Source organism: Aspergillus tanneri, assembly GCF_003426965.1.
Source record: "Aspergillus tanneri strain NIH1004 chromosome Unknown AapTan_6_pilon_pilon_pilon, whole genome shotgun sequence".
NCBI lineage: Eukaryota > Fungi > Ascomycota > Eurotiomycetes > Eurotiales > Aspergillaceae > Aspergillus > Aspergillus tanneri.
Window position 1 is genome coordinate 1763069 of NW_022984633.1, and position 27112 is coordinate 1790180.

Here is a 27112-nt window from a genome sequence, read left to right on the forward strand (position 1 = left end):
AACTAACAAGGTCAATGTCATAGCACTACACGTTTTTGAATCTGGTATCGATACATATATATATTGTATTTCGAAGAAATCCATAGGATATAATAAAGCAAGAAGTGAAACAGTTCAGGTCTAAGCTGATCATCCTATAAACCCGCCTACTCCAAGTCCCTTTACCGAAAGGATACAATCCAGATAATACTTCCCTATTTAACATCTCATCCAAGAACTACTTCGGAATATTTAGGTGTTTCAAATAATCATAGATTTATCCAGTTCATTTGTACTATGTATATCACAACAATGAGATCTTCGAAACGCACCTAAATACAAGTCTATAAAAGCAAACGATATCAAGAAAAAAGACAAGGCGTCTCAAAACAGCCGGACCGACGCAATATAAAATCAAATCGATCAATCCAGTATTGAACAAACCCAACCAATCTGGAACGAACTGATGTACATGAAAGACTTGGGGACACCGCACCGGGAGGTGAAGAGAGAAATATACATAGAAAAGAGAGAGGGGAAAGATCAATACTCCTGCATGTCGTTCCAGTACAGGGTACCATGCTGAACCTCGCCCGTGGGCTCCAGAGGCCATCTCATGATCAGACGAGTCCATTGCAGTAGATGGCTGGCGATCTTGACGTGGCCAACATCTGTGGGGTGGTTTTTGGGGTTGATGTCGTTGTGCTGCAGGATGCCGGCGGTGTCGAACCAGTGCACGAAACCCTTGTCCTTGTAATGATCGTGAACGCGCTTGATTTCCTCGTCGTAAATGGAGGTGGGGACGTACTGGGTGCCGCGTTTTTCCCAGACGCTCCATTGTGTCTGGTGCAGGTGTGAGCGAAGGAAAGGTGTCGTGGATGGAGGGGACTTACCATGATGACCACGACGGCCTTGGGCCACACCGAATGGACGTCATCGATCAGGCGGACGTAATCATGGTAGAAATCAGAACCCGGAACTTTGTTCGGCTCTCGATGGTCATTGCCGCCCATCTGGATGATGACTAGGTCGGCGGGCTGTTCGCCGCGCACGTCGTATTCTTCTGGGTCTTGATCGTACATTGAACCAGCCCGCGAACCGGGGTCGGAGGCGCGATGCCACCACCATGGCTGGAGGGAACGTTAGACGGGAGTTGGGCCCAACTGAAGGACGAGGGAGGAACACATATACATACCATGCCATGGACGTCACCGCCGTAGCACTTCATGTCGGCGAGACAGACTCCCGGATAGGCCTATAGATCAGGGCATCAGTAATGGAGGGGACATCAAATCCCGTCGGGAAGACTGGGACTCACGGTGATTGTGAATTCAACATTGCCCAGACCAGCACCGTAGAGCCAGGACCACGAGGAGAGGGTTTCATAAGTGCCGTACTGTCCGGATGCGAGACTACCCAGTGCAAATCAGTTGAATGAGGTCGAAAGAAAACACCGGTGGGTCGGAACTTACGATCCGCCAATAATTTCCACCTTTTTCTTAAACGGTTCGACCTTGGAGAGATGGGCATCACTGGCGACGGAGACACCGGCAATCTGAGCTGTGTGGGCGGTCAGTCGGGAGGGGAGAGAGAAAAGGATAGGTTCTACTTATCCCCGGCCCCAGTTTGTCACTACCCCAGTGTCAGTCCCTTGTCATTCATCCTTGATCCTTGTAGTCTGGTCATGGAAGCATACCTCGCAATTCAAAAATCTTGGGATCACCCGCGGGAATACCGCCCATATCCGTTTCAGGCGACACGAACTGATAGGTAGAGCGGGCGGTTACATTCGAGAAGAGCCAGTCCAGGGAACCAATGCTAAAAAGAAAGAGAGTTGTAACGGAAATCCCATCGATGGCACAAGGAGATGAGAAGACCTACCGATAAGCCACTAGTACACCATCGGTGGTATGCTCACCGAAGCTAACCGCCAACTATTGGTAGAATCACATTAGTCGACTGGTTTCTATTCTTGAACCAGACACAGCCCTACCCTGTCGCCGGTGAACTCGGTTTTGATGCCAGGAGCTCTGTACCAAGTTAGTGATCGACGGCCAAAGCGAGAGAGGAGTGGGGGGACACACGACCACCCTAAGAGAAACAAAGGAACGTCAGTGAAGGAAATACCAAGAGGCAGCGATGGAAAACGTACAACCGATCTTCTTGCTATCCCATCGTCCCTTGTAGGAGATCTCGGAGGCATCGGCGTCATAGTTCCTCCAAGAATCGTCGAGGGAGATATTGGAGGCCTGACCGGGCCAAGGGTTCAGACGCTCCTGACCATTCTCGAGGATGGTGGCCGAGATGAGCGAGGCCGAGGCGGAGAGGAGGGACCAGAGGAGAGGAAAACGCATTGTCACCGGCAGCAGCACGATGGGGAGAAGGACGGCATGAAGAGGACAGAAGAGGACAGCACAGGACAGGACAGATAATTAATGTATGAAGCGATCAATGGAGAATTTGAAACCGGCTGATGCTGGGCATCTGGCTGAGACGGACCTAAGACTGTAAGAGTACAGCAGCGATCGTTGGTCCACCGTGAACCGGCGGTGATTGGCCAGACAGAGGGCGGGATGGTGTTTGATACCGTTTTGAGACGACTACTAGCATTTTGTATCATTTTATCTTTACGGATAGTGCTTCCTACAAAGAATGGTAATAAATTTATACTCCTTATAACTCAAAGGGACCTTCCTACCTTACCTACTGGATAAGAGATGGATTGCATGCCACTCCAGACCCATGTGGTGACATTCCAGAATGGGTGCTTCTCCCCCTTTCGGCTGAGCTGACTTTGGGGGCCACTCTTGCCTTTTGCTGATTGGTCCATGGTGGGGCTCGCGCGGGGGTTGACGCACGAGCGCCAAGCCTGTCCAACAAGGAGTCTGGGCCAATCATCGTGTCCAGACGTGAAGGAAAGGGGGCGAGCGGGCACAACAGGGCTGGATAGGGCTAGCCTGTGACGGTAATTTATTATTTTACGCGATGGTCGGAAAGTCTGAAACAGCCTTATCGGAGATCGACGGAGTATACTTCGAAGTACCAAGTAAGACTGTAAGGCATTAAGTACTTCAAGGTACATGGAATAGGTATATACAGGAGAATTAATCACTCCGACTTCGCCGGCTCGGCCCGTCGCCGCGCATTATGCACCTCCCATCGGAACTCCTTCAGTGCTCGGATCTCGCTCGACATGAACAATCCCCCGATCAATCCGTCCAGGATCCCCGCCCCGAAGCTCAGCGTGCTCACCACCACCAGGATGAACGCTACGTAGGGTAGATGATCTCCCGTCCACCAGACGCCCACAAAGCACCCGATTGACACCAGCACCGCCGCCAAGAAATGGGCCACCCGCCAGCGCCGTTGCAACCGTTCTCGTAGATCGTAGACTCGGATCATCTCGAGAATGTGGTCGTAGGTCTCGGGGGAGAGCCCCGTGGGGGAGGATCCGGATCCTGCTGCTGCTTCGGCTGAGGAGGAGGTAGCATTCCGCGTGATGACCGCCTCGACGGCGAAGTGGTCACTGAGCGAGCACCGCAGCTGCGGATGCCGCTGCATCATGCCAACACCAACAGACTCGACCGACCAGCGTGCCGCGCCCTCGCCGTCGCCCACAAATATGTAATCCAGCCGCTTCCCCCGCGGATCGGGGCTGTCCTTGTCGACGATGACATCGTGGCCCTTTTCCAGTTGCTTGCGGTCCGTCTCGGGCCAGCGCCAGGTGTTGAATTTGCTGTCGCAGGTGGTGCCGTTCTCCTGGATGTTGAACTCAGCTGTGGGCGCGGGCCGGTTGCGCTTCTGCTCAACCGGGTCGATGGCGGCGCCCACGGACGAGTCCGGATGCAGGACCTGCCACACGTCGCGGACGGGGCTGTGGGCACATATGAGCTTGTGGGCGAACGAGGACGGCAGCATGTTGAAATCGCCTAGACCGATCACCAGGTGGCCGCGCTCGGCAGCGCCGCGCATCAGCTTGGCAATCTCCCAGGCCTGGGCGGTGCGATGGCAGAGGTACGAGTCGTGGGGCTCGCGCTCGTAGGGGGCGTGCAGGTGCGTGCAGAAGACCTCGGCGACGTCCGTCCGTTGTGGGCCAAACCGCACCCGCGCACATGCCACACCCTTGCCGACGTACCAGTCGCCGCGGAAGAAAGCGGTTGGGCGGCCATTCAGTGGGTAGGCGAACATGCTGCTTTCCTCAATGGGCCATCGCGAGAGAATGGCCAGCCCGGCGCCCCAGATGCCGCCAAAGTAGAACTTGCCGTATGGAAGGAGGTGTCGGGTCTGGTCATGGATGCTCTCGTAATCCTGTTGTGTCCAGCACTCCTGCAGGCCCACGATCTCTGGTGGAGGATCTGCCAGGGCCAGCTGGCGACCGATTTCCGACAGACGTTCATGGCGGTATTTAGAGATGTACTTGAGACCCCAGCAGTTGAGGGTGAGGATGTGGATGTGGGAGGGGGAGGAATCTTCAGAAGGCATGTTAGATCAATCGATAGACTAGGAACTAGATAGAAAGAGTAGACACAAGATACATGATGGAGATGACAGCGAGGTGAAGATGACAAGCGAAGCGAAGAGTGTGAACTGAAGATATTTTGACGCTGGAGAGAATGACCTCACCGCCGGCGGCTGGCGCGTAACGTAGGCGGTGACAAGCGCCCGTCACGTTCACAAGATTCCTTCCTCGCATTGTCTTTCGCTCTGCTCTCTCGCGCCATGGACGGCTACAATCATCGCTCGAAGCGTCGTCGTCTTGCCCCGTCGCCGATGCGGCAGAAGGGTTTCATCAAGTCGCCCACCGAGTCCTCATCCGACGAGCTGGCGGCGGGATCAGAACACGACGAGGTCGAACGCCGTCGCGCCAGTTGGTCGCTGCAGAAAGCCCTGCCTCCCAAGCGGCCCTATCGTCGGTCCCGCAGTTACAGTGCCTCGGAGAGTCCCGATGAATTGACCATGGATGCCGAAGACTACTGGCGTTCTCGCGATCGCGGTCGCAAGTCGCCATCGGAAGTGAGTGTGGAAGCTTCGTCGGAACATTATCCCGGCGAGGACGAGGACGACGGGGAGGAGGATGAGGATGAGGCAGAAGACGAGGCATCTGAACAGACAGGAGATGTAGAGGATGCCGATGTGGCAAGGGTGATAGGGGAGCGGCCGGAGGAAGACAGGGAGGAAGAGGAAGAGGAAAGGGAGGAGGAAGTACAAGAGAACCATCAGATGCGGGAGGTGCCTGACGGAGACGAGATGGAGGTCGAGGAGATTGGTGGCGAGGGCGACGAGCCGGCTATAGTTGCGGAAGCCGATGCAGATGTTGAGGCAGAACAGACATATTCCGATCGATCTCCCACACCGGTGCCTCCGCCACCACCACCACCGCCACCTCCACCACCCAAGCCGGACAAATTGAACTACCAGTTGAAATTCCTGCTCCGGGGCCATCTCCGGGGTGTCTCCGCCGTGCAGTTCTCCCCCGATTCGTCCATGATCGCCAGTGGTGGTGCTGACGGGGCGGTCAAAGTGTGGGATACGCAGAGCGGCAAGTTGATCCACACGTTCGAGGGCCATCTGGCTGGTATCTCAACCATCGCGTGGGGACCGGATGGTGCTACGATCGCGTCGGGGTCGGATGACAAGACCATTCGTCTGTGGAATGTGCTGACCGTATGTCTCTTTTTGTTTCAGATCGGATTTGGGGATAATGGCTGATGAAAACTATAGGGCAAGGCGCACCCGATCCCCTTTGTGGGCCACCACAACTACGTCTACCAGATCGCGTTCTCGCCAAAGGGAAACATGCTGGTCAGCGGCTCCTACGACGAGGCGGTCTTCCTGTGGGACGTGCGATCGGCCAGCGTGATGCGGTCACTCCCAGCGCACTCGGACCCAGTAGGAGGTATCGATGTGGTCTGGGACGGCACACTGCTGGTGTCGTGCGCGACGGATGGGCTGATCCGCATCTGGGACACGGCAACTGGTCAGTGTCTGCGCACGCTGGTGCACGAGGACAACCCGCCGGTGACAGCGGTCAAGTTCTCACCCAACGGCAAGTTCGTGCTGGCGTGGACGCTGGACGACTGCGTGCGGCTGTGGAACTACGTCGAAGGCCGTTGCATCAAGACCTACCAGGGACATCGCAACCGGACGTACAGTCTCTCGGGGGGATTCGGCGTCTACGGCACGCGCGGCGGCACGGCACCACCGGCTGCTTTCGCCGTCAGCGGTAGCGAGGACGGGGCCGTGGTGTGTTGGGACGTGGTGAGCAAGAAGATCCTACAACGACTCGAGGGCCACGAAGGAGTGGTGCTAGGAGTAGACACAGCGGTGATGGGCACACAGTATCTGATGGTCAGCTGTGGCATTGACGGGACAGTAAGGATATACGAAGAGGCAGAAGAAGAACAAAAAGAACCAGAAGAACCACAACAAGAGTCAGAGGAGACCGTCGACACTACCGCTAACAACACAGAAGTACAGGATAGAGAGGATACCATGATGGCGAACGCGACACCAACACCGACGACCTAGTATTCGATTCATCTTCATTCTCATTTTCATTTCCCATTTCATGATGACCGGCGTTGGGAATGAATTGCGTGTACAATATACTTAATATAGAGGCGTTACCTAACAGGGTGAATATGGAATATAGGAATCCGGGAAATGAAACCCTAATTTTTTTTATTTTACCGATTCAAAAGAATTCCTTTCCTTCGTCTAGTGCAGTGTACCAGAAAAGTAAGAAAATGGAATGAAACAAATGCACAAGAATTGGACCGTTGTACTGGTCACACGATCTCAGTATCCATGGATAGACATCACTCCGGAGTATGGCTCCACCAATGCGGATGCAGTTTGGGCCATGATCCATGGAACGGGGTCTCTAGCCAGGAGAAAATCAAATAAGTAGTCTTGTTTGGGATTCTTTGATTCTTGAGTATTCCGTACTCTGTCGAGGATGGGGTAAATTCATAATGAATTCAACTAGACTATACGAGATGATCCACTGATGGCACTAACAACCGCAATCCGAAGAACAAAATCCTGGGCACACATTGCAAACTCTAGGCAAAGAAAAAAAAGAATAAAAAAGGGTAGGCAGAAAAAAAAAAAAAAAACCTGGTGGAAAAAATGGATAGAATCAAGAAACATAGGCCTTACCACTGATACTCAATCCTCCCTGGTTCAGTAGGTAACCATCAGCACACATGAAGTAGGCGTAACGGCCGACACCATCCTGGCCCTCCAACCAGGGGAGGGCTTCGTTCAGGAACTCAGCGGATGCCTCGGAAGCAGTGCCGGCGCTTATGTCCTGGCTCAAAGCGAACTCGGTGACCCAGGTGCTTTTGAGGTTGTATTGTCGGGCCAGGTCCATGGCCTCGGTGACGAACTTCTTGAACTCGTCGGCCGACTGGCCGTACCAGTGCACGGCCAGTACGCTGAGACCGCACTCGCTGCACTGGTCCAGGAAGGAGCGCATCCACGAGAGACCGACGCCGTCACCGCCGCCGTTGGTGACGGACGGGGTGACCAGCTTAGCATGTCCGCTCAGCGGGGTGATGTATTGGTTGTAGGCTTTGGCAGCCTCCCCGGGGCTCATAGCGGCCTGGGAGCCCATGTCGGGTTCGTTGAAGCCCATAATATAGGAGCTGCCGCTGGCCAGCGCCGTTTGAACGGCCGTGGACCATCCGCCGAACATCTTGCTGCCCCAGAGCATGGGCACGAACTCGACACCCTCGGGCAGGTTGCCATTCGAATACATGTTCCAGTCATAGGCCCAGCCGATCTTGCCGTTCTCATGGAGCGAGTGCACGGTGGATGCGTCGTTGTAGGCAGCACCGCGCTTGGGGCTCCCCTCGCGTTTGGTCAATTCACGGCGGCGAAGGTGCACCGTCTGGTCGTGGCCATGGCCGTGGGGGGACGGCCAGGGTGGTGGTGGCCAGCAGGCCGGCGGTCAGGAGGGAGGAAAAGGAGACCATCTTGAAGAGAGGGAGTGTGTGTGAGAATGAATGTGAGCTGGTAAGCAGAGACGAGATGAAAAGGAATGACAAGGACGTGCACGGCACAGTCGATCAGAAAAGGAGGGACAGAAGTATCACGACACAGGAGGTGTAATCCAGCCCAGTCAGGTGGGAGTCCAATTCTTAAGTATAACCTCCTCTTCTAGGGCTTGGATAGTCTGGTCTTCATTAGCGGCATTAGCGTGTTTTAGGGTCGACTGTAGCTGCGAACACCATGGATCCTGAGATTCTCGACCCATGGATGGGCGGTTAGGGTTGACAGTCGACATGGCGGTACCTGGTTGTCTGTGCGCACACCGGCAATCTTCAGGTACCGTCAGGTATTCCGTCCCAAGTACTGACGTCTGTCCTGTCTTCTGGTAGTTTGCCTACGCAGTTTTCTTTCTGCAGATTCTGGTCGATCGTGTCGATGACAAGCAAGAGCATCATCATCTCCCGATCGGGTCTTTGCACCGCCGACCACCTCTGCAGCCCCCCCCAACCATTCCCAGTCAATGCCTCTCCAACAGATGACGTGGGCGTTTACACAGTACAAGCGCTATTCTGGATTCCCCTGCATCCTATTTGCCTGTCTGGTCATGTTCCACCATCGTGGGCTGTCCATCGTTGGCTGATCCAATCCACACTTGGCCAATCCACACTTGGACCCGCTGCGTTCCGGTGGCGCTGGTTCTAGGCACGACGATGGATTGAAACATGCCCCATCGAAAGGAACCCATTCATCATCAGTTCAGTTTGCTGGCTTCACTCCTTTTGGCGGCCCGACAGCACCTGCATCACGTCAGACACGCTGTCCTTGTTTCCTTTCCTCTTCTTGGGCCCACGCTTTCGCTTCAGTCCGCCTCGTCCCTCGTAGGTGATCCCTTCCTCGTCTTCCTCGTCCTCGATGCGACTGCTGCCGAATCCCAGATCCATGTCCATGACGTCCAGGGCCTCACGGCGCTGTGCTTCCTCCAGGAATCTTTTCCGTCGTAGCAGCGTCTCCGAGTCAACCTCGCCTTCCTCTGTCCCCTCGACTCCACCCTCCGACGGTCGAAGCGCCGCTGCTCGCTTCAACGCGGCCCGCAGCGTGGGATCCGTCGCCAAGGGATTCGATCGTTCGATGTGTTCGGTCGGCTCGTCGCTCGTTGAGGTCGAGAAGTAGTTACGCGGTCGCACAGCGGTCCCTTGGGGAGCTGTCGTCGTGGAGATGGCTGCTCCGGGGATATCTTTGTCGGAATCCGATGAACCTTCTTCGTCTTCCTCTCCCAGATCCCCCAGGGGGTTATAATCGGCCCCAACTCCTGCAAAAATATCTTCCTCTTCCTCATCCTGTTTCTCAGCTGCCTTCGCCTTTGCTGCAATTTCCACTGGTATCTCCATGCCAAGTGGCTGAGCATCCTTGTTTGGAACTAGCAGGCCCGGCACCGCGGTGGCCACATTCGACGAATCCTTAGGCGCATCTAGCCACCGCATTTTTCTCTTGGTCTTGCCCTGAGCATCTGTAATCTGTAGAATCTCCTTGCGACGTCCACTAGTATCCTGCTCCACCCACCGTTTCTTCTCGACCTTGGGAGTCTCCCCGAGCTTCTTGAACCGCGCCCCCAGCACCGACTCCGGCTGCGCCTCCTCCGTGGTCGTCGCGCGGCGAGACTCGCGTAGTTGTTGGAGAAGCTCATCTCGAGACATCCTCGCGGGCCGCGGCGGGGCCATGGAGCCTTTCTTTTTCTCCTTTTTCATCTCCTTCGGCGCCGACGGGAGACTCAGACCCGTTTGCCCCTTTCCTTCTAATACTCGCTCCAATTCCTTATCGATATCGACCTCTTCTTCTCCTTTATTCCATTCCTCTTCTTTATTAGAGGAAGCTGCAGGAGGAGCAGGATTCTTGGAAACATCCTCCCCAGCTCTCACCCGACGTAGCAACTCCCAATCCAACCCCTTCACCATATGGGTACTACCGACATCACCACCAACTCCCAGTTCCCTGCGTAGTTTCTCAAACGTCGTCTGATCGATCTGTCCGAGTTTCACCATCTCTTCCAGTGCCTGGACGCGTTTCTGCAGGTCGGAGTCAGTCGCGTCGGTCGCGGTAGCTGTCGCGGTCGTTCGCAGTCGAGCCGCACGGTCTTCGTAGCCCGCAGGCAGCTTGGTCCCTTTGGGCGCCGCTGAGGATTTGAATTTTTTCGCGGGCGGCTGGTCGGTCTCGCGGTGTTCGGCTAGTTGCCGAGCGAAGTCGACGTGGGTGACAGAGCGGCTGGATTTGTTAGTTCCTTCATTCATCTGATGGATATAGAGAAGGAAGAAATTCACGTACGGTGTCATCGAGATACTGGAATGTCGTCGTGAGCCCACTGAGGTGGCAGTGGGAGTGTTGGAGGCGTCGCGGGGAACATCGCGTGCGGGTTTGGATGGATTGTCGAGGACGAGACGGCGGAATTGTTGGTTATTCATTTTGAAACTGGGGAATGAATTAAAAGAGGGAAAGAGGCAGAGAGAAGAGAAAATAGAAACAGAGAGAGTCCGAGAGAGGGAGAGAGAGAGAGAGAGAGAGAGGTCAAAGACGACACGATGGACGTCGGAGGGAAAAAAGATGCCGTCATTCTTGGCAGATTCAGATTAAGTAGACTGTATGTACATCGCTTTTACGAAATAATTAAAAAAAAAAAAAAAAAAAAATAACAAAAGAATCATTCTATCCCCATCCACTTTTCCATCATTAGATCATCTCCATTAGACAACTTAGATCGTCTCCCATCCCCCGTTGTTGATGTCCGCCTCTAGCTTTCGACTGATGGTCGCTGGAACGCCATGCGACAGCCACACGTCGCGTAGCAGTCGATCGTATCGTTTCTGGTTCAGGATCAACTGGCGATTGCGTCGCAGTCCTGGGTCGACTTCGCCGTGTCGGTCGAGATACGGTGCATAGTGCCACGATCCATTCTGATGGTGCAGGTACAGCACAGTGCATTTCCGGATATTGATGAACAGGCCAATATTCTTTCCACATCTGCATTTATTAGCAAATATACAAAGAAAACTAAAGAAAAAAAAAAAGGCAAAAAAAATGTGAAAAAGGAAGAAGACATACTTTTGCAGATGCTGGTTACACCCCCCCAGCTTATTCTCCATACAACACACGGCCTGAGAGCAGAAAATGTCGCCGCAGAACAGACAAATGCTCGGGTCTGTCAGTTCCTTCTTGGAATTGGGACATCGTCGACGGTTCGCCTCTTCGATCAACCGGTCGTAGTACTTGGGCAATCCCACCAGCTCGAAGATGGCCGGATGTGCCAGACTGGGCCACAGCTTGTGGTCACCGATGCGCACTCCCGACCGCGAGGCGTTCCAGTGGAATATCCAGCCTGATATCACTGCGTCCAACGGCTGTCCACTCGTGCGCGCCGGCTGCACCGCTGCGAAGATCTCATCCAGCGACGGCAGCTGCAGGAGGCGCGTCAGGCGGTCCAGCTCGTCCGTCTCTAGATCCCCGAAGCCCGTGGTCGGGAACTCCACGCCAGACTGGACGTGCAGCAGGATCACTGCCTTGCGCAGGAAGACCAGCGCGTATCGCGACACCAGACGCCGTACTGCCAGCACCACCTCGGGCGTTGCCGCTTCCTCGCCATCCTTGACGTAGCCGCTCTCCGCGGGGAAGGACGACCCTTCGGCGCGTCCCACCGAGTTGGATTTGAGCTCCGCCACGATTGTGGTGAAGAAATGCCACGTCGTGTCGTACGCCCGCGCCTCCAACAGCACTGGGTCCACCGTCAGGCAATCCCTGTGCTGGGCTAGTTCCTCCTTCAACCCTAGCGGCCATAGGGCGTACGTCACTACCACCTTGACGATCTCGGCCACGTAGCATAGTTGGATCAAATGGCGGATGTCGACGTCGAGTACGGGCAGCAGGCACAGCGAGCATTCGGCCAGGAATGTAAACGGGTCCCGGCCCAGCAGTGGTTCGATCTCCCGCACGTCGTCCACCAGCGACGTCCCCTGCAGGAACGGGTGGCCGACGAACAACTGGCAGATCTTCTGTCGATGCATTTCCTGGAATTCCTCCACCGACCGGCTGGGGGCGCCGCTGCGACGGTCATGCAAGCACCCAACGGCCGCATACGACAGCGCCGTCTCCGCGAGGACACGAAGATGAGTCAGCGTCAGTTGCGGGATTTTGTCCAGAAGGTTTGCCCCGGGTTCTGACTCCACGCCTCGCTGCGCGATCTCGGCCGCCGCAATGCTGAAGCCAAAGGTCTGGAACAGCGAATCCGTGTGCAAGAGATCGTCCGTGTTGATGGTGTCTGGAGGATGGCTGAACGTGGAGTAGATATGGTTCAACCGTAGGGTCTTCTTGAGTCGCTTGTAGATCTGGAGTAGCTCCGAAATGGGGCTGTCCCCTGGGGTCGCAACATGCTGCAGGGCACTGGTGGTCGGAACGTCGTCCTGCGACGGGAAAAGTCCCGGCATCGGCATTCGCGCCGGCGGGATATAATGTGCGGTCGACGCCAGGGGGGAGGACGGGGAGGAGGACGGGGAGGAGGCCATCAGTTGATCAACCTTGGTGGCCAGTGGCGGCACCAAGGCCTTGGAGAGGTAGTCGACAAATAACTCTTGATACGTCTGCAGTTGCTGCTGCGGCGGTGCCACATTACTCTCCATGAGAAATACGTAGTTTCGGGGCTGCAAGAAAGCCATCCGCATGCCGTCGCCGATGAACTCGTCGAAGGAGACCGACGGGTGGAGAGGACCGGGATAGGAGGTCTCTTCCTTGCCTTTCCAGGTGATGGGGAGGAACGCATTGCCCAGGGCCTTGCACAGGGGGCAGACAAACTCCTTCAGCTGCAGGCACTCAGGATGGTTGCGCGCGATCTGCTGCGTATGGCGACGCTGCGTGGCCGTGTAGTATACCTCGAAGCACGAGTAATGCATGATGTGCCCACAGCCCGTGGTGACGGGCCCGCGGAGAGTGTTCTTTGCGTTGAAGCCCTTGCTGAGGCCGATCTTCTCGCTGATGACCTCCCCGCCCGTCGAATCCAGTCGCCGGACCGTCGTGCGGTTCTCCCCGGCGACGCCAAAGGGCCGAATCCTCTCAGCGGACCGGTCCAAGCTGGACGGCGTATTCAGTACCTCCCGGATCCAGTCGGGATCGCGGATGTCCGTCTGCCGCAGGATGCTGCTGTCCTGAATTAGGGCAAACGTGCCGTACAACCGCGAGTCATTGGTCTCCTCCTGGCAGAGGATGCAGGTGCCACTGGGATACTTCCAGAGTTTGGCCTCCGGGGCGGCCGCTTCAGTTTCCGACTCCAGATCGCTGAAGTCCTCCTCGCCCCAGTCGATGGCGCCTTGGCTGTTCAAGAAGTTCTGCTGCTGCTCCTGGAACTGCGCCATCACGCGCGCCTGCCGCTCCAGCGCCTGTTTCTTCTTGATCTCCTTCTCACTGTCGGTGTCGATGGCGGGGGAATTCGTCTCGATCCGATCAAACGGGAACTTGAGCGACGCAGTGGCCGATGCATAAGCCTGTGGCCGTGTTTGCCAGAGCCGCTTTAGGATGTGACGGATCTTCGGACCACAGGCGGAGAACTCGCTCATGACTGAGATTTTCTCTAGGAGCCCGATGATGCTCAGGTTGCCTGCCTGGGTGGACCGGGCCTTGGTCAACGCATGGGTGACAAATGAGGACGCATCGTCGGACATCTCATCCTCGGTGTTGTCCTCCAGGGTGGCCGCCAGAACAAGATGCAGAACCACCTGCAGAAAGGTTTCCACCCGCGTGGATGGGATGTTGGGCGTGCGGTCCTTGGAGGACATCACGTAGTCCAGACAATGATGGACGAGCTGGGCAAAGAGCAGGGTCCTCGTGAAGCGCGGCAGATCCGAGAAGGCCCCCGAGGTGATGGGCCGCAATTTGGGCTCGAACACCACGTCCGAGGCCTTCTTGCCGGTCTTCTTCGCCATCCATTCCTTGTAGATATTCTCTGCCTCGTCGCGCTGGTTCTTTGTGTAGTGGGCGCTGTAGGGGTCGATCAGGTCGATGTACTCGGCCTTGAGCTCGAAGGTGCCCGTATCGTTCAGCCCTTCCGGCGGACGGAAGGAGGCGACCTCTTCCAGCACGCTCTGGAACATGTCTGAGTCCAGCAGCTTGTCGCTGAGACGCGTGGATAGATCCGAGAATGAGAGAGGCTTGAAACACAGTACGTGGGCGATATCCCGCTGGATGTTGTGGTGCATCGCGGTGTCGCTGTCGTCGATAGCTGTGAGGGAGTTGCGATCGGTCAGCAAGATGACCAGCAGGTGGACAAACTCCTCAGCCACGTCGACGATCTGGCTGTCCTCGTAGCCGGAGCGTGGGATGTAGTTTCGCGTCATCCAGTCCACCATGCCGAACCGGTCCGCGATGGACGCGAGCACCCGGCTGGGGTCGCACGTCACCAGCGCGGTTTGCAGCAGGAATATGTCGCGGTAGTAGGCAAAGTCGCGAGACGAGACGCCCCGGTACTGCGACATCTGATGTCGCAGACTCAAGCCATTGCGCACCCACATGCCGGCCTTCATCTGCGCCAACCAGGCACACACCCGCAGCGGATAGTCGAACATCGACAGCAGCAAATCCTCCGGGCTGAGGGCGCTGTCGTGGATGTAGTTGTCGTTGGCAATCGTCGCCGCTTCCAGCAAGGCATCCTGCATGAGAGCGCTGCTCATGCGGCGGCCGCATTCAAGCAGCCATGAGAGCGTATAATGCAAGGCATGATGGAAGCTTATGGAGCCTCGTTCGACTACGAAATCCACCACACGGTACCGGGGAATCGGGCCCTGCCGATCGATCTCGAAATCAAAGTGTGGCAGAGACTTGAATCCGACGTACTCCTTGATCTCGGCCTGATCGAATCGCTGACGCTCAGTGCCCGTGGAGTGGACCACAGCAGCGATCGTGGCCACCTTTAACGCTCGCAACAGGTTGGCGCCCCCGTCCACTTCCGGGCTGCGGAAGGCTTCGCAGAACTGCCGGCAAAGTCGGTTGATCTCTCGCATGAGAATCGAAGCGCTGATCCACGCATCGGTCTCGTATTCGACGTGCTCTCCGACCGCACGCACATTGGGGCAGATGCCTTGCGAAAGCTTGACCAGATCTAGGAATTGACTGAGATACTGGTCCTCGGTCCTCACGCGAACCTGCACGTACTCGGACTGCAGGAGATACCGCAGGTCAAGGAAAAAATGGTACAGGCGCCGGTTTGTCACGGACCCCGCATCAAACGCGAGCGTCGCGTTGGGGTTGACCTCGTACGGCTCCCCAACCTGCCTGGTGGTCAGGAAGGTATACAGGATGGCCATGACCTTGGTCAAAAAGTTCCCTCGCAGGACAATCTCCTCCGTGATCGAAGGCGTCGTGAGCAGTTGCAGCGATAGATTGACAATTGAGTGATCCGGTTCCCGGTCGGCAATCAGGTACAGCTGCGCCAGGGCAGTGTATAATGCGGATAGTCGCAGACCCATGATTCGCTTGAACTGTGGTACGTTGACCACGGTGCCTATATAGAGGTCACGAAGGTCCGTCCGCGTCTTCTTCCAGAGTCGGAGGTCGAACAGAATCATCCAGTCCAGGCGTGTGCGCCGCCATAAGTCCTCGTACGGGGGAACCGTCTCCCCCCTCAGGGGAACCGACGGCCGGACCTGCCAATGACTCGGGGTTTTAGCAGGGGAAGGCCTGACCGCCGCGGACGGCGTTTTGGGGATGGGGATGTAGGACATGGCCCCATCGTCATGACTGTCACCGGAACCAGAGTCTTGCGAGGCGGCCGGGTGAGACGACTGACTGTTCACCTCGGCTTGTGGCGGTGGAGGTGGCGGCGGTGACTGCTCGTCATCAGCAACCGGTGTCCGTTGGCCCAGGCCTAGAATGTGCTGGGCCATATCAATAGCGTCGTCCGCATTGCCCATCAGCATATCTTCATCCTCATCGACTTCCTCACGCAGCCGATTGAGCTCGATTTCCATCTCGTCATCCTCATCGTCCACATCGTCATGCTCAACAAAGACGTCATCGTCCTCGCCGTCCTCTGCCTCGTTGGCACCTTGCGCCTCGTCATTCTCTGCTTCCTCGTCCTCGTCCTCGTCCTCATCGTCATCCTCGTCTGCAGCCAATACCACTTGGCCCTGGGGCGAGACAGTGAGCATAACGGTGCGGAATGGCACATTCTCCGTTCGCTGGTGGTCGTCGATGCCCTTGAGACCGATATCTGCGTTATATGCGCCACTCCCTCGCTGCCAGGCACCCAACAACTCCTCACAAATCGTATGGCGCAAGATTTCGCTGTCGTTAAGGACGCTGCAGCCCGCAATATCGGAGAGCCACTCGATGATGGTCCCGCACATCTGCTCGCGGAAGGTGTCGCGGGCTGACCGGATGGTCACGGTGACCTTGATCTGCTCGATGATTTTCGACACGGCCAACAATCTCTGAAGGTCCTTGGAATATTTGACCACACTCCTCCCAATGTCGTGCGTTTCATGTGCGCGGTCATTGCCAAACCGGTCCCGTTCCCGACACGCGCGACTCACCTGGTGGGCGACATCTCGGATTGTATGTTTCTCGTCGTTCCACAGCGCGAGCGCGAACTCCGGCTCTTCATCTGCCTGATCCCCCTCGCCATACCACCCCGACCGCAGGCGAGACGCCTCCTCATCATGTCGGATCCCATCCTCGGTCTTGGGCAACCGTAGCTGCTCGGGGGAACATGAAATGACATCGCAGAAGTAGTCGAGGGTGCGCGCAATGGTGAGCCGGATACTATCGACCCAGTCTCGCGGCAGCTGTGGCTGTACCCGTGTCTTCCCCTTGGTATCTCCACTGTCTGTATGGATGGCACAGAACAACGGCAGTCGCCAAGCTTCTTCGTCCCCGCAATCGCAGCAGCCGCAGTTCCCGGACGAGAGCGAGATCTGATACTGATGGCCGGTATGATCCGACGAATCGAAACACCGACTACAGAGGACGCACGTGTCGTCCGCCGCACAGGTGATACATCGATAGGTCGCCTCGCCGGCGCGGAAGATATGACCACATCGCTTCCCTCGCGCGGCTTCCGTGTATTCGGCACCTTCTTTGGCCCCCTGTGCCTCTGCCAGCTTCCAGACACCGGTCGGCAACCCATCGGGGAATAACTGGTGGAGACGATCCTCGTTGTGGCCGGTCAGGGACCGGAAGAGAAGCTCCAGCAGATCCCGTTCTGCCTGGGGCCCATAGCGGTATTTATGTTGGGCGGGAAGCCGCAAGAGGCCTTGACCAAGAATTCTCTCACATTCCGTGAGCATCATTTACCGTTGTTCGCGGGACCAGACGACACCCATACGGCTGTCTAGAGGTTCGAAGGCCGATGGCCGCTTGTCGACGAAAGATGGGGGGGAGTGAGCTTGATGTGGCGGGAACCGGTTACGTAGCGAATTGGGGGTGGGGAAGAAATCCAAGATGGACGAAAGGGTTTCGAGTACTTAGAAATCGTCGTGGTAGTAGATAGACGATAATCACCTCTGGTGCGTAGGAAAGAATCCTAATCGAAGGACGTGGAGGGGGGAAAAATCGATCGAAGTATCAGTCAATCAGTCGATGCTTAGTGATCGAGAGGAATAATTTACTAGGAATCGATGTCACTGTGGGGGGATTGGCCCGGATAAACGCCAACGCACCAATAACCATAAACCCGGCCTCGGATCATACACTGATCGGAACTCAGGTCTTCTTCACTGGGTCTGACACACCTCTGAAGACGCAATGTACCGAAGAGAGTGAGTGGGGAGGCAAAAAGACCGATGGTGAAGAACAACGCTGGTGGTGTTGGGGGGGATGACGACTGTCTTGGCGTGTGTTCGGAAGGCCAGGCTCTATATCTTTCTACCAGGTATACTCCATACAGCTCATGGATTGGTATAGTGCAAATTGTAAAATCTATTTCATACAGACACACTCGGGAGGACCAATTCCCCAGACTCGGTATACAACAGTAGTATAGAAAGTAGTATAACAACATGAGGTTCACCCTCCTGAATCTATCGTTCCTCAATGGTCCATGACCTAGTCGTCATCCTCCTCCTCCTTAACGATGTACCGGTGCTTGATATCCTTCCATTGCCGCTGTCAATAGAAAATAAGAAGAAGCAATAGGTTAGCCAAAGCGGGTCCTCATCATATCCAACACCGAGGAGAATCGTTCATGGGTCACATACACCGCGGTTCAACGAGTCCCAGACCTTGTTGGAAGCAGAATCGAAGGCACTATTTGCGGGAATTATCGTCAGCGACCGTAGAAAGCCGGAGTTCACAGGGTCTCCACACGCACATTTCGAAAGCAAAGGCACTGGCGAAGATGGTGGTCAGGAAAACGGCGTTCCTGCGGATCACGCCCCTATAGATCGGTAGAAAAAGTCCAGATTAGCAATACTGGCCATATCACTCTTCATCCTGACCATCCACGGAAGACTCAGGGAGAACATGGGAGGGAGACATGCTGGTAGATGGCGGAAGCGATCTGATTCGGAGACACTCTGTAGTTAGCCATTGACGCACTGCGAAGGAAATCCATCCGAAACACTTACAGCGCCGGCCATTGTGATCGAGAAGAGTTCAAGTGATGAAGGGCGGGGAACAAACAACAAACTGGGGACGAGTGCGAGAAGTGAAGACGAAAGACGAAGTTGAAGTTTGAAAGTCGAGTTCGGCCGGGAATCATCGGAACGCTGATTGGCCCGCCCCGAACGCCGCCTACAGCAAAAAAAAAACGCACTTTTCCTTCATTTATTGATCTACCTGGACTTTTATCCTCGAAATATAACACGACGATCCCTTTCTCATGGCGTCCTCGAATCCTGGCCAGGTTTCTTCGTCTGGAATCACCGTCGATGCCGCGACCGGGGAGCGATACATCCCTTCTTCTGTCCGTGCGGATGGTTCTAAACGTCGTGAGATTCGCGTGCGCCCCGGATACCGTCCTCCAGAGGACGTGGAACTCTACAAGAACCGTGCGGCCGAGGCATGGAAGAATCGCGGGAAGGCCGGGGTCCCGGGTGCGGAAGGGTTGAACCAGGACGATGCCAGCTCCAAACCTGCCAGTACTGCCAGCAATAAGAATGCGAAACGTCGAGAAGCAAGAAAGAAGGCAAAGGCGGATCAAGAGGGATCCCAGTCGATCGACACGAAGAACGTGAAGGAAATGGAAAACTGGCGGGATTCGTCGGATAAGAATGTCGCAGGGGCTGCAGAACCCGTGGACCCTGAAGCAGAGAAAGAAAAGAAGGCACGCAACCTCAAAAAGAAGCTGAGACAGGCACGCGATCTAAGAGACAAGAAAAACCAAGGCGAAGCGTTGCTGCCAGAGCAACTGGAGAAAGTGATCAAGATCCAGGAATTAATCCGTCAGCTGGATGCTTTAGGATTTGACGTGAACGGTGACAAAAAGGATCAGGGCAATGAGAACGTCTGAATAAGGGACTTGGCTAATCACCGACCCGGACTTATATACCTACTCAACGGACGGCTATCCAGTATGCATTTGGGGATGACTCCTCCCGCCGTTGTCCATCGACATTCGCTGTGAAACCTGACAATGGGGAGGCTGTTCGATGCGGCTGTTCGCCCCATCAGATTGATTACCATGGCAGACAGATCAGCCGCGTAAACCTACAAGAAGCGTCTGAGATTGTCGATATCCATTATCAAACGGCGATTCCTGCCATCTTACGAGCGCAGGAATCCCCTCTCACCCTCTGGCGTTGATGATGCCTTCCGAGCTAGGCCGCACGGTGAGAAGGTTCCCTTGGCGTTTGTTGACTTCATTTCTTCGGCCTGCTAGTTGGAGTTGGAGGTTTTAATTTTCCATAATTTAAAAATTACAGGACACCAGATGGGTATGGACTATGGGGGTCGCCGGAGTCAGGTCCCGACCATACCATAACATGTCAATATATTCTAATTTTTATACCTACATCTTTTCGGTAGACTCTGGATGGATGGATTAGTGCTGGTGTTCAGAATGTACTTCGATACTTGGACACGTAGGGTCTAGCGAGTCGAGAAGAAGATGTGACGATGCCACCTTCCAAGGATGAATTTTCGTAGTCAAATTTCCCCCAAGGACGGTTGGCGTCGCCCTCGACCCTCCGCTGCGCACCGACTCCCCATGAGGCTGTAAGATACGCCTGACGAATGCAATCGACCACGCCCACGCCATTATACCAGTTTCCGGCAAGGCTTAGCCGGTTCTTGAATTCGTGTCGCGTCGATCGGGAGAGCTCCTCCATGCGGGACAGGTGGCCGACGGTATATTGGGGGATAGCATCCCGCTGCAGGCGACTTCGTGCTACGGCGGGGGTATCGGTGATCCCGAGGTGTCTGTGAAGCAGTTGACGGGCCATCTGGACCGCGGTGTCATGATCCGGGTAGTCCGATTCTATCCAGTCGTCCCACCAATGCCCACCCATCATCACCGTGAGCTTGGTGCCGGGGGCGGTATCTTGGCCAATACTCGTCTCGGATCCAAATATCACCCCCAATGCCCTCTCGGGGTTCTGTTCATAGGGGATCGACCGTGGGATAAGGTAGCCGAAACCTTGCACGGGGAGCAGATCCTTTCTTTCGTAGTAGAGATTGACGGCCATGACCGTCACTGCATAGTTGTGCTCCTCAAGACTTCGGATGGTACTCTGGGATAGCACCTGGTCCTTTCCCGTGGTCTGGCGTAGTGCGCGTGCGAGATGAGGAGGCGGGATGGTGGAGATCACACGATTGTGAACTGTCGATGGACCATGTCCAGGAGAGATCTGATCGGTGTTAGGTATGACTGCACGCATACAAGATCAAGAGAGAGAGTTCTCATCATTCGCCACTCACCGTGATGTCCGACGTCTGGGCATTCTGGTGCATCGCCTTGACTTCCGTGCCCGTCAAAATGTCAACCTTGTTGGACCTGGTCAACGCGGTAACCAAGGCATCGGAGAGCTGGCCTAAGCCGTTCCTAAAAGTTAAAACAGAGGCACCACGGACCAGTTGCTGTAAATCATTCAAGTATGAGCTCGGCTTGTCCTGGAGAGCCACTTCCACAGCCAATATATCATCCATAGACATATGTCTAATCTTTGTCCTGCTAGACTCCATAGCACGGACTATCACGCCCACTCCATCCTTGTGGTATTCAAAATCCCGGTAGGTGCCCAAGAGTGTCTGCGCACTCAAGCGATCGATATCGCCAGCGTAAATTCCGTGGAAGACGCTCGAGGCTAAATTATCAGCCACTTCTGGTGCGAATCGGCGCGAGATGAAGTCCGCGACAGACTCGTCTGCTTTCTTGGGCTGCGGCGCTGGGATGCTTGGTTCAACGAATACGCTCGGAACAAGGCCCTTGAACGCTGGCTCTCTAAACAAAGTATAGGCCAGCTCCCTGAGGTTTCCGAAAATGCCGTTTTTAGGGTTGGGCGCCGGCACGCGAACAAGATGGTCGGGATAGTATATGTAACGATTAAGGGAGGCGGGGGCAGTCCTGCTTGTAGCAACAACATCGTCCAGTACGTCTAGATCGACCAGCTTCGGGAGGACAGGGAATCGTTAGCTTTTTCCAATTCACCAGTCTTTCTGGGAATCTTCTAGGTGTGTCATACCAAGTCGACCATCGGGAGGCAATTCGGCACTGTCGTCCTCAAGGTCCGCGGACCGTATTCAAACACCACATGTCCACCATCGACGGGGATCGTCTCTGACTGTAGACAGCCCCCTACATCATCCGACTTTTCGTACAGAGTGACCCGAGAACAGTTGGGGTCTTTCGAAAGTCGGTAGGCCGTAGTGAGGCCCGTGATGCCACCCCCAATCACCGCGGCATCATACGTCGAGGAATGGAGAAAGTGTCTCTGCCCACTGCGGGCGAACGCCAATGGTGTTCGCACTCGGTTTAGTGCACGGCTAGGGGTACATGGCAGCCGCATATCAGCGACTGAAGGAATAAGGAGGGGGGAAGGGGAATCAAATGCAAAGATCTGAGGTAACCCAATGCAATCCACTTGATGCTGGATAATATCAGGTGAGCGGTGTAAAATTACCGACACCATACGGCTGGCAATACGACGGATTTACTGAGCTACAGATTGACTACAAAGGGCTATAGAAGTCTGCCATTCGAATAGAAACAATCTAATAGAAACGAGATTCATAATATCCAAATCTATTTACAAGCCAGCACGAGTTTCGGTCTGTCATTTATCCCATAGTCCGTATACGTCAAATCAAATTAAACGCCCTTGCCACCAGTCACCCAACAATCGCGCACACGAGATAGTACAGGACAATTAAAGCACATTGGGGAATTGGTAATCGACAATCATCAAGAAGGATGCCACATGAGGGTACCCGAGATCATGTCACAATCTCGTGGCTCTCCAAGCCATCCCCAGCAGTTTCGGGCTTGATCAGCTCCTCAGTAGCGTTTTCATCGGCCACAAACTTCCTCTCACTGACATGGGACTTGTCCTCGCCGGGCGTCCATACCTTATCAGGGAACGCTCCTCGTTGGCCCTCCTCATGCTTGTATGGACAGCTGGGGTTGAGACAGGGCTTAAACTTGCACGGGGTTTGCAAATGCGTGAATTTGCAGCCAGATACAGAGCAGTCGGCTCCATTGCGGCACAGTGGCATGGAAGGGTGCTTGAAGTGGCAATGGGGGTTCGCACAATGAGGGAAGAACTTGCACAGCTCCTCGGCTTGGTGTGCGGACTTCACGGCCGGCGAGGGATGACGGCCGGTGCATTTTCGGTTCTTGCAAGCGGCGCCATATGAGCAGGGATCCGAGACATCCACGGGCGTGCCTTCGGGGGCTGCTGGGGACTGGTGTGCAAAAGGGCAATCCTTCCGAGTGCATCGGAGGTTGAAGTGACATACGGCGTTGGTGTTGCTTTCATCCTGCTCTCCCTCCTGCGTCTGGTCGGGTTTCGTATCCATTTCGACATCCACATTCTTATTCCCCCGATTACCAAAGGAACCCTGGTGCCGGCGGTCTTGTTGACGTTCGACCCGGTCAAACAACGAACGGCCTTGCTGAGGGGTATTTGATTGAAAAGCCGGGTTAATTGCTGGAGAGACGAATCCGGGCATGAACTGTGCCATCATCCTAGCTTGTTCCTCGAGAAGAGACATGAGGTGCATCTGATCATTCGGGCTCATGTTGTTCATCATGTTTCCTGCGCCTGCCATCGGGTTGGGAGCCATGCCCATTCCACCCACCTGGCGTCCGCCTCCCATCCTGCCGCCACCGTTCTGATGGAAGCGCCCCTTCGTATGATCTCTGCTATGGGAGTTGATTCTTCCAGCTCCACTGCCGGACTGGCCACGAATGCGATGTAGAGCACCATCACCACGATCCATCGCTCTGTTGATCTGGTTGAGCATTCGGCCCCTCCCTCCCTGACGAGCGTTCCGCATTGCTTTAGGACCTGTCGGTCTATTATCCTCTCCGTTAGCTCAAGTTACTAGTCCCATGGTTCCGACTGAACAGAAGAACTTACATCACATCATTCACACCACCATTGCCCATGCTCACATCAGCGTCCATTCCACTGTCTTCTGCAATCGCCTGCTGAGGAGTCGCCGTCTCTTGATCGGTGAAGGATGGAATAGCTTGCACGGGGCCAGCCTCATATGTTGTCGGCGCACCACCGCCATTCAGCTGTTGGTTGAGAGTCTCAACTTGCTCAAAGAGCCATCTAGAGAAATCAAGAGCTTGCGTATCACCCTCTCCGAGGCCCAGAAGATCGTTCGAAAGTTCGCCCGCGATTTGCTCTTGGGTCTTGCCGTTGATCAGCATTAGAATCACGTATTCGATCAACGCTGAATCATCCCCACTATCGGAGCTCCAGCCCATCTCGATCAACTTCGGCTGAATCGCAATCGCCAAAGCCTCCGCTAGTGGAGAGCCAGCCGCCACCATTGTCGCCATGATGGGATACAACAAGTGTCAGAATTGACTCCAGGAGATAATGTAAATCGTGAGTGAAAAGAATCGAGGACAACCGCCAGTTCCTGGTTGCCGCGCCACCCGCTCGGCAGGCGACTTCAAAACAAACTAGCTAGTAGATTCGCCAGGATACTCGTAGCAAGGGCTCGGGAGAGATTAGAAGAGAAATGAGCTGGTCGGCAAAGGAGTCCAGGCTAAACCACTAGCCGGTTGCTGTTTTTCTCTATTGGAAGCTTGCAAGGAACTTTGCTCGATGATGAAAGGCGCCAAGGCGATTCTTCTAGCCGATGTGTCACGTGTTGACCTGTGGCTGGTGCGTGGCGTGATCGCTTAGTCACAAATATACATACAAATGGTGCAAACATGTCTATACTTGGTCGTCTTCGAACCTTCTCACGTAGAGCACATGGCAATTCTCTCTCACGGCTGTCTCTTCCTCAATAATAGTGTACAGAGTGTACATAGGTTTATATGGAGCTAATAATACTCCTCCAATTTCTATGGACATTCCGGGAGATGGATCCCCCCTTCCAAAGATCACGATTGGGAGTGGGGAACTGTAGAGGTACTACTTGAACTGAACAAGATCATCTCGAAATACCTATTCTTCATGCTTCTCCAAAGGACTAATGGTATTTTGTACAGGGAATAAAAGATCTTTATAAAATTTATGCGTCAAAATGCATAGAGGCTCTACTGACGTAACTGAGGACCGAAATATATTGTCTCTATAACAACTGGCATCTGCAACCCTCAAGGGTCTCAAAAGCTAGCAGGGCCATGGCACAATGTTGGAACTCATATTCACATCACAATCTGCAGATAGGCAATGGTACTACGCGGGGGCTCGCAAGCATTCCTCAAAGGGGCATACAACCGAGCGGTTGATCGGTCCGGCTTTACTAGCTTGTGCAGGGATTGCACACAAAGAAGCTAACAGTGCCCAAATATTTATTGCTGCTTCACTGTGAGATGTATCATCTTTGTCACTGGAGACTGTTGATCACAGCAGTCACTGAGGCTCTGAATTTATCTTCTCAAGAGCAACTGTTTTAAGCATATTTTGTGCTACTTTGTATTCTAAACTGTAGGGATTCATTAAGTGAAGCAGCCCGGCAGGATGATTGACGGACTCATCACCCAGATACTGTCTTGGCAGGCATACGTTGTCCTCCTTGGTGGGTTTTTACTGAGTTGCTTGATTCGCAAAATCCAAGTGTCAAACCAGATTGCGCGGTTAGGGAGTAGGGCTGCAAAGGTCCCTATCCGTCTCCCTTACGGTATGTAGTTGTTGAATCTCAAAAGGACTGTTACTGAAAAATTGGTCTAGCAATTGATTTTATTTACCAGTCTACAGTGGCTCATAAGGCCAATAAGGACCTTGAATTTTGGGAACAAGCGTTCCGGAAAGCCAAGGGAGCACGGCAAGTTGAATGCCTCCAAACCTCCGAGATCGATGCAGGCATCTCGTCCCGAGTGATCTTCACTGCAGACCCTGAAAACATTAAAGCGCTTCTTACAGGCCAGTTTGCAGACTACGGAAAGGGGGAGGACTTCCATCAAGAGTGGAAAGAATTTCTAGGTGACAGTATCTTCGTCACAGACGGAGAACTGTGGTCTCGTTCACGTCATCTGATTCGGCCGATGTTCATTCGAGAGCGAATTGTGGACACCGAGATTTTTGAGAAACACGTACAGGATCTAATTCCACTGTTGGAAGGTCAAGGCTCGTCTAGTCATAGCAAGATAGTCGATGTTGGCCCTCTATTTTTCCGCTATACTCTCGATACAGCAACGGACTATCTCTTGGGCCAAGGCACAGATAGTCTCCAAAACCCAGAGACCTTGTTTGCAGAAGCTTTCAGACGTGTTCAAAGCCGTCAGGCCGAGATATTCCGACTTGGGTGAGTGTCTTCCACTTGTGTCGTATGAGCTTACCAAGCCCGTATCACTAACAGGCAGACTGGAAACCCCATCGCAGTATATTCAATTTTCTTCTGTCCCGGAAACAATTCCGACGCGATCTGAAGGTGATGGACGACTTTTTACAACCGTATATCAACCATGTGCTATCGCTATCCGCAGCAGAGCTAGACCGGAAGCTGTCCAGGAGGGAGACCTTCTTGGAAGCACTGGCTCGTTTCACAAGGGACCCACGCGTCCTTCGGGATCAACTCGTGGCGATCTTGCTGGCCGGGCGAGACACAACAGCTGTAACACTAGCCTTTTGTGTCTTTGAACTCTCCCGCAATCCACACGTCGTCGCCAAACTCCGTAGTGAGATCAACTGCCGGCTGGGGCTGGGTCCCAATGGTCTAAAGCCAAGCTATGCCGACCTGAAAGAGATGAAACATCTCAACGCGGTGCTTAATGAGACGATGCGACTATATCCGGTCGTTCCCTTCAACACCCGGCACGCCCTGCGCGATACTACTCTACCTCGTGGTGGCGGACCAGACGGCCTCTCCCCGGTAGGTGTCCGCGCGAACACGCGAATCATCTATTCTACCATGATCATGCAACGTAACGCAGAGAACTACGATCCACCGGTATCACCCAACTACTTCGACCCACAGAAATGGCTTCCTGAGCGCTGGCTGTCCGGCTGGCAACCTAAGCCTTGGCATTTCCTTCCATTCAATGGTGGACCAAGGATTTGCATTGGTCAGCAATTCGCCATCATTGAAATGGGCTATACTATAGTCCGGCTTCTACAGGTCTTTGAGAAAATCCAAGCATTTCCCGCCACCGGCAAGGGGTGCGTGGAGGATCCCGTGCTTCAATTCGAGGTCACTCTCAGCCCGGGATCTGAAATGAATTGTGTTTTTGCCAGAGGACAAGAGTGAGTGAATGAATTTATGGTGTCTGGAGGGTTGCAGTGGTGGACGTATATGTAAATGTGGATATATATCTGCAGGGAGTAGTGTTAATTGAGATGTGGGTTACTATTAGCTGTATACAGGATGCAATGAAGAATATCAGTTCGTATTACATGCCACCTAGCATCTTCTATGGAATTTCAACGTACTGAAGCAAAAAATATACGCCATCATAGTATCATGTCACCACCATCGGATGATATATCATCAATCAACAAAAGTATATACTGCAACCCTCCCACTCTTTAAAAAAAAAAAAAAAAAAAAA

At 54.3% G+C, this 27112-nt stretch overlaps 10 protein-coding genes across 10 annotated transcripts; 3 read left to right on the forward strand and 7 right to left on the reverse strand.

Annotated features, from left to right (window-relative positions):
- Positions 1-522: 522 nt before the first annotated feature.
- On the reverse strand, positions 523-2333 carry ATNIH1004_008613 (SGNH/GDSL hydrolase family protein; the record flags this gene model as incomplete). Its single annotated transcript, XM_033573218.1, has 10 exons — positions 523-822; positions 873-1109; positions 1175-1234; positions 1298-1391; positions 1452-1539; positions 1676-1797; positions 1861-1913; positions 1973-2009; positions 2064-2070; positions 2132-2333. 10 exons carry the CDS (start codon positions 2331-2333, stop codon positions 523-525), a joined length of 1200 nt encoding a protein of 399 aa, XP_033423770.1.
- Positions 2334-3087: 754 nt separating this feature from the next.
- Positions 3088-4461, reverse strand: SMPD2 (inositol phosphosphingolipid phospholipase; the record flags this gene model as incomplete). Its single annotated transcript, XM_033573219.1, has 1 exon — positions 3088-4461. One exon carries the CDS (start codon positions 4459-4461, stop codon positions 3088-3090), a length of 1374 nt encoding a protein of 457 aa, XP_033423771.1.
- A 237-nt stretch (positions 4462-4698) lies between these two features.
- On the forward strand, positions 4699-6507 carry SWD3 (WD40 repeat domain-containing protein; the record flags this gene model as incomplete). Its single annotated transcript, XM_033573220.1, has 3 exons — positions 4699-5643; positions 5701-6351; positions 6457-6507. The coding sequence occupies 3 exons, from the start codon at positions 4699-4701 to the stop codon at positions 6505-6507; spliced, it is 1647 nt and encodes a 548-aa protein (XP_033423772.1).
- Positions 6508-7120: 613 nt separating this feature from the next.
- ATNIH1004_008616 (uncharacterized protein) lies at positions 7121-10430 on the reverse strand (the record flags this gene model as incomplete). The annotated part of the gene is made up of 3 exons (XM_033573221.1): positions 7121-7873; positions 8781-10233; positions 10294-10430. 3 exons carry the CDS (start codon positions 10428-10430, stop codon positions 7121-7123), a joined length of 2343 nt encoding a protein of 780 aa, XP_033423773.1.
- A 288-nt stretch (positions 10431-10718) lies between these two features.
- Positions 10719-17291, reverse strand: ATNIH1004_008617 (putative ubiquitin-protein ligase E3 component (UBR1); the record flags this gene model as incomplete). Its single annotated transcript, XM_033573222.1, has 2 exons — positions 10719-10986; positions 11068-17291. 2 exons carry the CDS (start codon positions 17289-17291, stop codon positions 10719-10721), a joined length of 6492 nt encoding a protein of 2163 aa, XP_033423774.1.
- A 754-nt stretch (positions 17292-18045) lies between these two features.
- On the reverse strand, positions 18046-18578 carry QCR9 (cytochrome b-c1 complex subunit 9; the record flags this gene model as incomplete). Its single annotated transcript, XM_033573223.1, has 5 exons — positions 18046-18105; positions 18198-18246; positions 18311-18376; positions 18445-18515; positions 18567-18578. The coding sequence occupies 5 exons, from the start codon at positions 18576-18578 to the stop codon at positions 18046-18048; spliced, it is 258 nt and encodes an 85-aa protein (XP_033423775.1).
- Positions 18579-18820: 242 nt separating this feature from the next.
- ATNIH1004_008619 (putative RNA binding protein Pym) lies at positions 18821-19743 on the forward strand (the record flags this gene model as incomplete). The annotated part of the gene is made up of 2 exons (XM_033573224.1): positions 18821-19444; positions 19513-19743. The coding sequence occupies 2 exons, from the start codon at positions 18821-18823 to the stop codon at positions 19741-19743; spliced, it is 855 nt and encodes a 284-aa protein (XP_033423776.1).
- A 251-nt stretch (positions 19744-19994) lies between these two features.
- hem14 (oxygen-dependent protoporphyrinogen oxidase) lies at positions 19995-21944 on the reverse strand (the record flags this gene model as incomplete). Its single annotated transcript, XM_033573225.1, has 3 exons — positions 19995-20786; positions 20857-21546; positions 21621-21944. 3 exons carry the CDS (start codon positions 21942-21944, stop codon positions 19995-19997), a joined length of 1806 nt encoding a protein of 601 aa, XP_033423777.1.
- A 427-nt stretch (positions 21945-22371) lies between these two features.
- On the reverse strand, positions 22372-23947 carry ATNIH1004_008621 (mRNA-binding protein NAB2; the record flags this gene model as incomplete). Its single annotated transcript, XM_033573226.1, has 2 exons — positions 22372-23452; positions 23517-23947. The coding sequence occupies 2 exons, from the start codon at positions 23945-23947 to the stop codon at positions 22372-22374; spliced, it is 1512 nt and encodes a 503-aa protein (XP_033423778.1).
- Positions 23948-25085: 1138 nt separating this feature from the next.
- On the forward strand, positions 25086-26811 carry ATNIH1004_008622 (cytochrome P450; the record flags this gene model as incomplete). Its single annotated transcript, XM_033573227.1, has 3 exons — positions 25086-25245; positions 25296-25869; positions 25947-26811. The coding sequence occupies 3 exons, from the start codon at positions 25086-25088 to the stop codon at positions 26809-26811; spliced, it is 1599 nt and encodes a 532-aa protein (XP_033423779.1).
- Between the last annotated feature and the right edge of the window lie 301 nt (positions 26812-27112).